General features: G+C 33.5%; 1 protein-coding gene across 1 annotated transcript; it reads left to right on the forward strand.

Moving 5' to 3' along the window:
- The first annotated feature begins 1,898 nt into the window (after positions 1 to 1,898).
- Positions 1,899 to 6,378, forward strand: LOC139861039 (uncharacterized zinc finger CCHC domain-containing protein At4g19190). Its single transcript, XM_071849372.1, has 7 exons — positions 1,899 to 2,177; positions 2,315 to 2,377; positions 3,052 to 3,191; positions 3,289 to 3,402; positions 3,741 to 3,942; positions 5,414 to 5,528; positions 5,709 to 6,378. The coding sequence occupies exons 1-7, from the start codon at positions 1,956 to 1,958 to the stop codon at positions 6,197 to 6,199; spliced, it is 1,347 nt and encodes a 448-aa protein (XP_071705473.1). The 5' UTR covers positions 1,899 to 1,955; the 3' UTR covers positions 6,200 to 6,378.
- The last annotated feature ends 7,747 nt before the right edge of the window (positions 6,379 to 14,125 follow it).

The following is a 14,125-nucleotide window of genomic DNA, read 5'->3' on the forward strand; positions in this document are numbered from 1 at the left end:
TTATCTATATGGATCACTTGATAGTGATATATATATGAAGATACCTGAAGGATTTAAGGTACCAGAAGCATCAAATGCAAAACCCAAAGAAATGTATTCGATTAAATTACAAAGATCTTTATATGGGTTAAAACAATCGGGACGTATGTGGTATAACCGATTAAGTGATTACTTGATAAGCAAAGGGTATACAAATAATCTTACTTGCCCTTGTGTTTTCATTAAGAAAACAACATCCGGATATGTGATCATAGCTGTTTATGTTGATGATCTTAACATCATAGGTACAAATAAAGAGATCCATGAAGCCATTCAACTTCTAAAGAAAGAATTTGAAATGAAAGATCTCGGAAAAACCAAGTATTGCCTTGGTTTACAAATTGAGCATATGCCTAATGGTTTACTTGTACATCAAACAACATATACTGAAAAGATTTTGAAACGTTTCAATATGGACAAGGCAAAACCATTAAGTACTCCTATGGTTGTTAGATCACTCAATGTTGAAGCTGATCCATTTCGTCCATGTGAAGATCAAGAAGACATTCTTGGACCAGAAGTACCATATCTTAGTGCAATTGGAGCTCTTATGTATCTTACAAATTGTACAAGACCTGACATTTCTTTTGCAGTTAATTTGTTGGCAAGGTTCAGCTCTGCTCCTACCAAAAGACACTGGAATGGGATCAAACACATATTTCGATACCTTCGAGGAACTACTGATTTAGGATTATTTTATTCTAACGAATCAAAACAAGATTTGGTTGGTTATGCAGATGCAGGTTATTTATCTGATCCACATAAAGCTAAATCTCAAACTGGATATGTATTCCTAAATGGAGGTACTGCAATATCATGGCGTTCTCAAAAACAAACACTTGTTGCTACATCGTCAAATCATGCCGAAGTGATTGCATTACATGAAGCTACTCGAGAATGTTTTTGGTTGAGATCAATGACACAACTCATTACTGATTCTTGTGGACTAGAACGCGATAAAAGTCCAACAACTATCTATGAAGATAATGCAGCTTGCATAGCACAGATGAAAGAAGGGTATATCAAAAGTGACCGAACAAAACACATACCACCTAGATTCTTCTCATACACTCAAAATCTCATTAAGGACAACCAGATTGAAATGAGATATGTGCAATCTAGCAAAAACTCTGCTGATCTTTTCACGAAAGCACTTCCAACTGCTATTTTCAGAACACACGTTCATAACATTGGCATGAGACATGTTCAAATGATGTAACAGCTGAAGCGATGTCTACTTGAGGGGGAGTCAACTCCATGCTGCACTCTTTTTCCCTTAGCTAAAGTTTTTTTCCCACTGGGTTTTCTTTAGCAAGGTTTTTAACGAGGCAGTAATTTATAGTTGATCTTCAACAAAATAAAATTGCTATCCAAGGGGGAGTGTTATAATAATAATAATAATATAGATATGGATAGTCAATTTTGGTGTATACATATAGTCAATTTTGGTACACAAAGTATGTATTTTTATATTGAGATTTTAGGCTATAAATACTCATGAATGCAAGCATTAAACTTGCACCATTTCTCACACTTACAAAGTGTTTCTTTCTTTCTCTCCATTATCATCTTTGTTCTTACACTTCATTATTAGTATTCTAAATCAAGAATCAAACCACTAAAGGTAGTTATAAGCCTACTGAATTATAACATCAAGAATCAAACCACTAAAGGTAGTTATAAGCCTACTGAATTATAACAATTGTTTCAGGAAGCGAAAAAATAAATAAATAGTAACTCATGTTTTTTTTTCTCGTGACTCGTGAGGTAACCGGATTGCGTTGGGTCGGTCGGTCGGGTCGAGATTTGATTTCAGCCCAAAATTGACGGCATCAAACAAGTTCCAATTTACCCCCTGCAACTTTTTCGTTCATTCAATCACTTCCAGAAGCAACAAAATCAAAATCTATTATACGATGGATGATGATGAAAAAGGGCCGAGATTAAGCAAAAGATTTTCAGACAAAAATGCGGCTGATGAAGTTGATTACAGAACTAAAGCAGGAACAGCTTGGTCTCACAATTTTTTAAATCAAAAACCATGGCATCCATTATCTTACCCTAATCAACGCCGTAAATGGATCGCTGAACAAACTCATGCTCAACAAGAACGCCGTGCTGAAGAAGTTGCTCGTGAGGTTAGGGTTTGCATTGATTTTGTTTCGTTTATCCTTAATTTGTGTTAAGTGTATACTTTATTTTTTAGAGTTAGGGTTTAGGTATAATATATATGTGAAGTTTTGATTTTTTTGATGTAATTATAAATTGTATGCAGTATGCTCAAGAACAAGAGTTTTTTCGACAAGCGGCACTTGTTTCAAAAAAAGAGAAGGAAAAGGTGAGGTTTTGATTCGTTTTAGAGTAATTGTGAACTTGTAGAGTTGTAGTTTAGTATAGTGATCTATTTAAGCTTAAATTGTGAATTGTGATATTTTAGGTTGTGGGATACTAATAATTGCATAGGTATGGTAGGTGTCCTTACAGTCCAAAGCGTAAAAAAGCACCCTTTTTCATAAAACTTTTAAACCAATTTACAAATGGACAGTATTTGGAACTTGAGTAATCGGTTTCAGATTCTCAATTAGTTTGAAACGGCCATGGTTTTTACAGGACCACAAGCCAATTTTAGGAGGCTAAAGAAGTTTAATGTCATCTTTACAATTGAATTATCTTGTTAAAATCATTAGAATTTTTTTTTTTCTAATATGTTTCCCGTAAGCATTAGAACTAGGCAAGTGTTGTATTCATTCAAAATAATACGGAGTATCGATTTTGCATTTGTAAATTGTGTACTCAACCAAAAAGTCAAATGTCTTCTTTTAGTTAGAACAGATGAAATACAAGATATTGACACTATTTTATTCTGCTGGTATGAGTTTATTTGTGTATAATTATAAGATCGAGATATGGTAATGTAAAGAATGGGAAGATTTTGGTTAATGTTGGATTTTTCTTTTAGTGTATGTGAGAAATTTGCTTGAAATAATCTTACTTGATTTTTTAATTCTGAAGATGGAGAATTTAAAAGCTGTTAGCTTTATGTATATCCGACCACCTGGTTATAATGCTGAAAGTGCAAAAGCTGCAGAGGTTGCTGAGGAGAAGAAAACTCAAGAACCCTCACAAGATCCACATTCAGAAGAGGCTCATACGTAATTGATTATGGATGGATTTATACTGGCTTACTAATTGTTATTACAGTGATCTTATAATGCGTATAACTTACTTACATTTTTGCTTTGGTTGCAGGTTGCAAGATCCCGTGCCTCCCAATGAGCAAAAGAAGAAGCCAAGGCCAAAAGATGTTTTTGGCCGTGTTCTACCAACAGAAGAACAATTTGAAGCCCTTAAAAATGCCCCAAAGTACACTTCTTGCTTTTTTACACAACCATGTTTTCTTTCAGTTTTGCTTATCTTATTATAACAAATAACAAACTTATATGTTATTGGAAATTGCAAAACTTTTGGGTACATTTGGTTATTATTTTATTGAGATTTGATTTGATTTGATTTGATAGTTTTGAAATTAATTAGGTCAGATTTTCTGAAAAAATGAAAAATAATGTAACAGCAGAGTATTTGGTTACATCTTGTTTATAGAAATATCTTGGTAGCTGTGTAATCTTGGGTATCACATCTTATATCGGAATACTTTTTTTGCAATGTGTAATTTAAGTGTTAACAAGTTAACGTTGTTTCAGGCTAGACACCGGTATTGCTGGAAGGGCAAGGCCATTTGGGATTGAAATACGGAATGTAAAATGTGTGAGGTGCGGGGCATTTGGCCACCAAAGCGGAGATCGAGAATGTCCGTTGAAGGATGCTATAATGCCTAATGAAGAGAGTCGATTGAAAAGAGATGATCCCTTAACAGCTATTATAGCTCAGACAGAGTCATCTGAGGTGATTACACTCTGTTTTAGATTTCAATTTATTTGAATATATATATATATATATATATATATATATATATATATATATAGGGGCAGGATCAATGGGAAAGTAACCAATCGGGGGAAGCGGGGGGAAGCAAATTTTTTTTTTCTCGTTTTTTTTGAAATTTTTTTTTTCCGGCATCAAGATCACACGAAAATATGAACATTTAGAAGAGACACTTCGTGATGAATGTTATTATTTAGGCGGGAAAACGATCGACGACAAAAATAACATTCAAGATAATATTGTTCGTGAAGAATATGAACGTTTTTTTTTCTTCATGTTTTGTGAAGTAAAATTTAGCCCGATTTAGAGTTTAGGGTTTAGGGTTACCCAAAACACCAAACCCTAAACCCTAAACTCTAAACCGTTCGTGTTAAAAACTCAATCTAAATCCTAAATCTAAACCCTAAATCTAAACCCTAAACCCTAAATTTCTAAACCCTAATATCTAAACCCTATAAACCCTAATATCTAAACCCCAATAGCTAAAACCTCAAAATACGCTCGAAAAATACGATAATTGTTATATATTACTTCTTCGAGCGTTTTCCCGCCAAAATAAAAACATTTATCACAAAGTGTCTCTACTAAATGTTCATATTTTCATCTCATCTATAATGTTCGTGAACAAAGTTTTTTCAAAAAACGAAAAAAAAAAAAATGTTTTTGCTTCCCCCCGAATGGATACTTCCCTCTTGATCCTACCACTCTATATATATATATATATATATATATATATATATATATATATATATATATATATATATATATATATATATATATATATATTTGTAAAGTAATTATGTGTTAGATACAATCACAAATGTTACATTCTTTTTATGATAATTGTCCCCGATGGTAGCTTAGTGGTTGGGGGACATGCAGCATAAAGCGGTGGTCATAGGTTCAATCCCTGCCCCATGTCCCTTTAAGCATGGGTTACGCGATTTTCCTCTCACATGTTGGCTGTGGAACTGGTCGGTGTGGGGCCGCCAGAGGGTCGATTTTACCCTTTTTTTACATTCTTTTTATGATAATCTACTTTTTTTGCCTAAACTTATTTAGGGTGTTGTATGGGTATAAAGTGCACTTTGGAACATTTGAATCAATGACACGTTTGTTACTTCCCTCTAATGTTTACCCTTTTTACACGTTCCTTACTTTCCTCTAATGTTAATTGTAATTTATGCTGGTTTGACTTTGACCCACTAGAGATAAAAAGATAACCCAAATTGTCCCATACATAAGTTACTGGGATCGAAATTGCCACCCCTAGTCAGGATCCTTGAGGGACCAGTTTGCTCTTACTTGACACATGAAGTCAAGAAATTGGAAAAATGTTTTAGCTCTTAAGCAAATATTTTTTGGGTAAAGCCTAATTTAAGCATTTCAAGGTTTAGTATAGATGATTTAAGAGCTTAAATTCGTTTTTCAGCCTCTTAAGTGGGAGTTGAAACAACAGCCTGGAATGAGTCCACCTCGTGGCGGGTTCAGACCGGACGATCCAAACCAACAGATTGTTGCAGAGGACATATTCGATGAATATGGAGGTAAACCTTCTTGTATACAGAGTTTCAATTACACATTTACCTATTTACCTATTACCAGATGATAAATAAATAAATAATAGTAATAATAAAAAAATATTTTATGTCAGGTGGGTTGGGTAACTGTTAAATGCATTGAAACTACATTGCATGAAACATAATGTTATATTTATAATGTGCTAGGGTTTCTTGGTGAGGATGTCATCCCTAATCTGCTAGCCAACTTCTCTTCAAGTAAGCAAAAGAAGTCAAGTAGTAGTAAGAGAAAACACAAAAGACAATCACCATCAACGATCAAGGATCATCAAAACGATTCGTCCTCTGATGATGCAGAAAAGAGGTCGAAGCAGAGTAAAAATCGACATAAGAAGAAAAAGAAACAAATACAGTCTGATTCAAGCTCATCAGACGATGCAGAAAAGAGATCAAAGAAGAGTAAAAGTCAACATAAAAGCCATCATCATCATTATAAGAAGAAAAGGAAACATATAGAGTCTGAATCAAGTTCATCAGATGATTTAGAAGCTGATAGACGTAAAAGGAGTAGAGGTAGTGGACATAGGCCGCGTGGTAGACACGAGAGTTCTGAATCTGATCAGCAACAAAGATACGATTCTCATCGTCACAGCCGGCATCACCATCGTCACCGTAGACGTTCAGATTTCTCGGATTAAATCTTTTGTAATTGTACTCCCCATATATACTTTAATTAATGAGCTGAATTTTTGCAAATTTTATTTTGGCCATCTCTTTTTAGCGTTTTGTATAACTATAACTAATACGTGTAGTCTACAACTCTACATTAAGATTGTGATCCAAACTTAATGTCTTGTTACACATCAACTCCAATGTTTTTAGGTCAACTCAATATTTTCTATATTTCCATACAAGCTAATAGGATTAAAAATGTTGATTGACAATGCGTAGAAGGTAAAGATAATAACATGGATTAAGACAAATTTACCTTTTCTTTTAGGGTTACCACTTATATCCAAATGCAACCGACGCACTTCATGGTTCGAAATCTATTTAGTTCGGTTCGAAATCTATTTAGTTTAAACAAAAGTGAAAATATATAACACATTTGTAGCTTTAACCCAAATGTTAATTACGGAGTATCTCACAACCTTTAATTATATCCATTCCATGTCATATTTAACAGAAAAAATATCAGGTAAGTATTTTAACCGTTGCATTCGATAACATGTAACATTTTATTTACATAGATTCACGATTTGAAATGTTATCATTTACAATGGTATTATTTTTTAGGATATATACCTCACAATGAAACAAAAGTTATATAATTTATTTGTAGCTTTAACACTTTTTCTTAATGGAACAAGCTTAGCATCTAAGTTCATACTTTGAGGGTTTGGAAATACACATATTTCTTAACTAGTCAATTTAGAGGCTTTGCAATACGAGATCAACTCATCAACCAGTGAGTTATGAGTTCACGTATTACGAAAGTTAAAACAATGTAAAAATCTAAAACTTCAAATAATTTTGCTAATAAATTTTCTTATATTGAAAAAATGCTGACTGTTGTAATTTTAATTATTATTATTAATTATTATGGCCTATACTTTTGCAAGCAAGACTTATTTACTAATATGCATGAACAAAGCATGAGAATAAGTAGAGAATTTTGATTATGAAATTCTGGTGCAACTTACAAGCTTACATTAATGTAGTATTTATACTAAAAATTGGTCATCCATATTTGACATTTCAACATCCATTTATGACTTTATGTATATTTATATTATATTATAACAATCTCCGTTGGATGACAATTTTATTAAAGAGCAAGTAGTACTGCCTCGTTAAAAACCTTGCTAAAGAAAAACCCAGTGGGATAAAAACTTTAGTCAAGGGAAAAATAGTGCAGTATAGAGTTGACTCCCCCTCAAGTAGACATCGCTGAGTCATCACATCTTTTGAACTTGCCTCATGCTAATATTGTGAACGTGTGTTCTGAAAACAGCGGTTGACAGTGCTTTGGTATAAAGATCAGCAGAGTTGTTGACTGAACGTATCTCATTTTAATTTGGTTGTCTTTTACGAGATCTTGAGTATATGAGAAGAATATGAGGTTTTCATCTGAAACTGTATCATCTAAATCTTTTATGTACAAGTTTAGCCCATGTGATTTGTCTACAGTCTCCTTCATGGTTTGCTCAAACCCTTTTTTCAATTTCTATTCCCTTTTAGTCTTTTCTGAGCCTTACCAACATACCATTCTTTTCCATCAAACTTATGACCGTTAAGACCGTCTATGCCTTTGGCGCCTCGTCAGCATTTATATTTTGTTCTGTCACTTTTGATACTCTTCTTTCATCTGTAATATGCAAGCTGCATTATCTTCATATATAGTTATTGGTAAAGATAGTTGTTGGTCTTTTATAGCGTTATAGTCCACAAGAATCAATAATGATTTGTGTCATTGATCTCAACCAAACACATTTTCGAGTAGTTTCATATAATGCAATCACTTCGTCATGATTTGATGATGTTGCAACAAGTGTTTGTTTTAAGAACGTCGTGATTTTGTGGTACCTCCATTTAGGAATACATATCCAGTTTGAGATTTAGCTTTATGTGGATCAGATAAATAACTTGCATCTGCATAACCAACCAAATCATGTTTTGATTCGTTAGAATAAAATAATCCTAAATTAGTAGTTCCTCGAAGGTATCGAAATATATATTTGATCCCATTCCAGTGTCTTTTGGTAGGAGCTGAGCTGAACCTTGCCAACAAATTAACTGCAAAAGAAATGTCAGGTCTTGTACAATTTGTAAGATACATAAGAGCTCCAATTGCACTAAGATATGGTACTTCTGGTCCTAGGATATCTTCATGATCTTCACAGGGACGAAATGAATTAGTGTCAACATTAAGTGATCTAACAACCATAGGAGTACTTAATGGTTTTGCCTTGTCCATATTGAAACGTTTTAAAATCTTTTCTGTATAAGTCGTTTGATGTACAAGTAAACCATTAGGCATATGCTCAATCTGCAAACCAAGGCAATACTTGGTTTTTCCGAGATCTTTCATTTCAAATTCTTTCTTTAGAAGTTGAATGGCTTCATGGATCTCTTTATTTGTACCTATGATGTTAAGATCATCGACATAAACGGCTATGATCACATATCCGGATGTTGTTTTCTTAATAAGAACACATATTCAAATAAGATTATTTGTATACCTTTTTCTTATTAAGTAATCACTTAATTAGTTATACTATTGTATCAACCCATATAAAAATTTTTGTGATTCAATGGAATACATTTCTTTAGGTTTTGCGTTAGATGCTTCAGATACCTTAAACCCTTCATGGATATTCATGTATATATCACTATCAAGTGATTCATTTAAATAAGTAGTAATAACATCCATGAGATGCATTTCTAATTTTTTTAAAAACTGTTAGGCTGATTAAGTATCTAAAAGTAATTGCATCCATAACAGGAGAATAAGTTTGTCTCATAATCTATTCATGGTCTTTGAGAGAAATCTTGAGTTACAAGTCTAGCTTTACCTTGTAACTTCATTTTTTTCTTATTTCTTTTTCGGATAAAAATTCATTTTATATCTCATACGTTTCACATCTTTAAAAGTGATAACGATTGATCCGAAAACTTTTCTTTTATTGAGCGATTCTAATTCAGCTCGTATTGCTCCTTTCCATTGAGTTCAATCATGTCTATTTTGACATGCAATGACAGATTTTGGTTCCAGATCATCATCTTTATTCATGATGTCATTGTAAGATTATATGAAAAATCAATATTTGTCATTTTGTTTCGGCTCCATAATATTGCATAATTTATTGCAATTTATGTATTTACATCGTCAATATCCTCTACAGAAGGAATATTGATTTGTGGTTCTTCTTGAACACGTTCTTTTACCTCATTATCAGCTGATTTTCTTTTTCGAGGATTTTTATCTTTTGAACCAATTGGTCTCCCACGTTTCTGGCGTGGCAAAGACTCAAGAGTGACATTATTGCCAGCTTTTGGAATTTCAATTCAAGCTGGAGCATTTGCTACTGGTATATATGATTTAGTCACTCTTTTTATATATGTAAATGCATCAGGCAATTTATTCGCAAGTTCTTGCATATGCATTATTTTTTGAACTTCGATCTCGCATTTTTTTATACGAGGATCAAGATACATTAATTGAGGTTCACACCATGAAACATCATTTTCTTTATTTTTTATTTCTCCCCCTAATCTAGGGAACAATATTTTATTAAAATGACAATCAGCAAAACGTGTTGTATAAACATCACCCGTCATGGGTTCAATATATCTTATGATTGAAGATGTTTCATATCCAACATATATTCTCATCCTTCTTTGAGGACACATTTTAGTGCGTTGTGGTGGTGCGATAAGAACATAAACCGCACAACCAAATGTTCTAAGATGAAAAATATTTGGCTCTCGACCAAAATTAAGTTGGTAATGGAGAATACGTATGACTTGCACTTGGTTTAATGCGAATTAATATCGCATCATGTAAATTTACATGTCCCCATATAAATATTGAGAGTTTTGTACTCATTACCAATTGTCTAGTTATTAGCTGCAAGCGTTTATCTATTGATTCAGCTAAACTAATTTTGTGTATGCACATGAGCAACTGGATGTTCAACAACAATCCCTGTAGACATATAATAATCATTAAATGCTTGAGATGTTAACTCACTAGCATTATCAAGTCTCATCCTTTTAATGATGTAATCAGAATAATGTGTTCTCAATTTAATAATTTGTGCAAGAAACTTTGCAAATGCCATATTATGGCTTGATAACACACAAACATGAGACCATCCGCTAGATGCGTCTATTAGAACCATGAAATATCAAAATGGTCCACATGATGGATGAATTGGACCATATATATAACCTTGAATTCTTTCAAGAAACATTGGTGATTCTTTCTCAATATTCTTTTCATTTGAAATGTCCCGTTCATATTGATTATAAACGTTCCGTATTAATTGATTTCATCTCGAGGTTTTGACCTCTATATGAGACGTTTTTCAAAGACTGCATTCATTTTTAAAATAACCATAACCTTTATTTTATCGATAAAGGTTTAAAAAGCATTACGTAGATTATCAAATAATGATAATCTAAAATATACCGTTTACACACGACCATTACATAATGGTTTACAATAAGAATATATTACATCAAAAATAAGTTTCTTGAATGCAGTTTTTACACAATATCATACAAGCATGGACTCCAAATCTTGTCCTTATTTTAGTATGCAACAGCGGAAGCTCTTAATAATCACCTGAGAATAAACATGCTTAAAACGTCAACAAAAATGTTGGTGAGTTATAGGTTTAACCTATATATTATCAAATCATAATAATAGACCACAAGATTTCATATTTCAATATACATCTCATACATAGAGATAAAATTCATTCATATGGTGAACACCTGGCAACCGACATTAACAAGATGCATATAAGAATATCCCCTATCATTCCGGGACATCCATCGGACATGATAAAACAACATCGAAGTACTAAAGCATCCGCTACAACGGATGGGGTTTATTGGGCCCAATAGATCTATCTTTAGGATTCGCATCAATTAGTAGACTGGTTTACTAATTCTTAGGTTACCAAGTAAAAGGGGCATATTCGGCTTCGATCGTTCAACCATAGAAAGTATTTTCATGTACTTGTGTCTATTTTGTAAAACATTTATAAAGCTGCATGTATTCTCATCCCAAAAATATTAGATTTTAAAAGTGGGACTATAACTCACTTTCACAGATTTTTACTTCGTCGGGAAGTAAGACTTGACCACTGGTCGATTCACGAACCTATAACAAATATGTACATATATATCAAAGTATGTTCAAAATATATTTACAACATATTTTTTATTACGTTATAATGATTTTAAGTTCATTAAGTCAGCTGTCCTCGTTAGTAACTGATGTGCGAAAAGTGGTATATGAATTGTTATATGGAAAATACCGGTTTTAAAGATTACACACACTAACGGGCAGTGTACCCGATCGTGTAGTAGTATAGATAATGGTAAAATCCGTGTATCGTTCCAAGGACAGTTGTATTAGCCAAACTAGAATTAGAAACTATATTATGATTAACTAAGTAAATGAAACTTAAAGGTACAAGTTTTATGTTTTGGTGGCCATTTAACGATTTAGCCAAATCAGAGAAGGTTAAATGTAAAAACAATATTTTTGGTCTTTTAAATTTATAAGATGAAAATAAATGCAAAGAAAGCAAGTAAGATAGTTTTGATTTAAATCAAAGAGATGAAATGTTCATCTAGATATTTTACCCTCGGTATTGGATGTAAGTTTTGATATTAAGGCCTGATTGAATAATTATGTGTGTAAGTTATCTAATAGGTTTACTAAGAGTTCTCTTGAATAAACACGCAAACACAATCACAAGATCAAGGGTTCCCTTTTCACTATGGTTCTTGTATTTGTAATCAAATAACTATTAAAAGCATGCTAATCACTTGAATCGACCCGTCAAGAGTTCTCTTTAGCGAGTACTCAAACTAGAATTACTAAGTGAGGGTTCCCTATTACTTAGACCTTTTCGTTTGTGACTAGTTGATTAGCTAGATCAAAGACTTGAATAACAATTGTCTTTGCGTTCGCTCTACACAATTCATTCCTATTTTGTTTAACCATTTTAATCTAGTTTACCCCCTTGGTCCGGTTTAGTAAACAATCAATCTAAGACAAGTTGATTGTAAATCAATATGATACATCAACAAGAGTTCTCTTTATCAACAACATATCAATTAACTAGATACAAATGATTTTAACAGCAATAAGCATGGTTCTTAATTCAAGCTTTAATCTATCACACATAATACATTCAATCAATAAGATTACATCCAATACCTTGGTTATTAATCTAGACAAACATTATAGAAACTAGCCAACAATCATGGTAACAGACAACATAGCAATCAGATTAACAACTGAAATCATTGTTTTAGAACAAGGAATAACCTACAAGAACAAGGAGTTCTTGGATAATGAAGGTTTTGATCTTTGATGTCTTGATGTTGAGCCCTTTCCAAGAGCTTGGAGTTCTCCAATTTTGCTCCTAAAAATCGTCTATGTACTCTCTGGTTCGTAAACCTGAAACAGTCCCTCAAAACAGTAGTTTTAAAGTGGAGAAAGTAGGTAAAAAGCACAAAAGTCGGCTGAAACCTACTACGGGACGGCGTCCAAAAAGACTGGACGGCGTCCCGTCCTTAAGAGCTAGACGGCGTCCTATAAATCCAGGACGGCGTCCTGTTTCAAAAGGCTGGACGGCGTCCTATAACCCAGGACGGCGTCCTGATACGCTGAAATCCACTGTTTCGCTTTCTTTTCAATCCTCTTTTATTTGGACGAAGCCTAACACCTTGGAAGCTTTGTTTTACCATTGTAGAGCACTAAATAGACCTTAAGTCGTATCGGGATCAACCAATGTCATAAATCATCAAAACTCTTTGTAAATCACTCTTCCGATACAAATTTGCGCATCTTGGATTATCACTTGTAGAAACGCCTTCATTATCCTCGATTCTAGAGCATTTTACACGATATTGCGATAGATATATATGATGTTATTGAGCAATATCAAAACACCCCACACTTAAACCTTGCTTGTCCTCAAGCAATTCTTTCTTTACAAAGTAGAACAATATCAAACATAATCACACAATATAGATTACAAACATTACATGAATCACTCGAAGCACACGAAACACACACGTTGATATGAAACACAACTCACGCTATATACACAATGGAAACACACGCTTTAAGTATAGCACACTTTTATTGAAATCACACGCACGCTATATACACAATGGAAACACACACACACATTTTTGGGAGATTAGAACCAAGTATCCGAAAATTTTGACCCTAGGGAAATCAGGATCTTATGAAAACGTTTTATGATTTTGAAAATATCATGCTAGTTTTTAATACTATGCACGTTTTCCGATTTTGATCGGATTTTCTGAATTTTTTAAAAATGAGTGCGGGTTTCCCGCTATTGGTCAAGCCAATCCCTCCCACGGTACCTAACATTACGAGATGTCGGTAGAAAATAATGTGCTTTAGGAGGATACACATTACGTCCGGACATCATTGACAATTATGAGGTAATCATCTAATCCGTTAAATCAATCATGAAGATTGAGGTTTATCAGTCTTAAAAGCTGATATTTTACCTTTCTGGAGGTTATCCTTCCGGGGATCTGATAAATCACTAACATTTTGTGTATACATGGTGCCCCCCGTTTTACTAGTTAATCTCCCTCATTGAGATAAACTTTGACTACCAGTTTCCCTGTTTGACGTTGAGGCCTGGTAGATTTCCAGTCGATGTCAGTAATGACTTTTCAAGAGTTTTTGTCACCCTACAACTGGTCTGGACTACATCTTCTGAATTGAATCAGTAAGTGTGTCATTCGGAAGACTTTACTTCCTTGAGGATGGAAAAGATACATCCTATTGGTCATATCAAGTGGTCGGACGCAACATTGTTCTTGTTAGGAGAAAC

This window comes from Rutidosis leptorrhynchoides, chromosome 1, assembly GCF_046630445.1.
Source record: "Rutidosis leptorrhynchoides isolate AG116_Rl617_1_P2 chromosome 1, CSIRO_AGI_Rlap_v1, whole genome shotgun sequence".
NCBI lineage: Eukaryota > Viridiplantae > Streptophyta > Magnoliopsida > Asterales > Asteraceae > Rutidosis > Rutidosis leptorrhynchoides.

What these genes read in the sequence shown, in the direction of transcription:
- LOC139861039 (XM_071849372.1), top strand. Translation starts at nt 1,956, where the DNA reads ATGGATGATGATGAAAAAGGGCCGAGATTAAGCAAAAGATTTTCAGAC. An exon ending in CATTCAGAAGAGGCTCATAC is followed by an intron (nt 3,192 to 3,288) that starts GTAATTGATTAT and finishes CTTTGGTTGCAG; the next exon opens with GTTGCAAGATCCCGTGCCTC. An exon ending in CTCAGACAGAGTCATCTGAG is followed by an intron (nt 3,943 to 5,413) that starts GTGATTACACTC and finishes TTCGTTTTTCAG; the next exon opens with CCTCTTAAGTGGGAGTTGAA.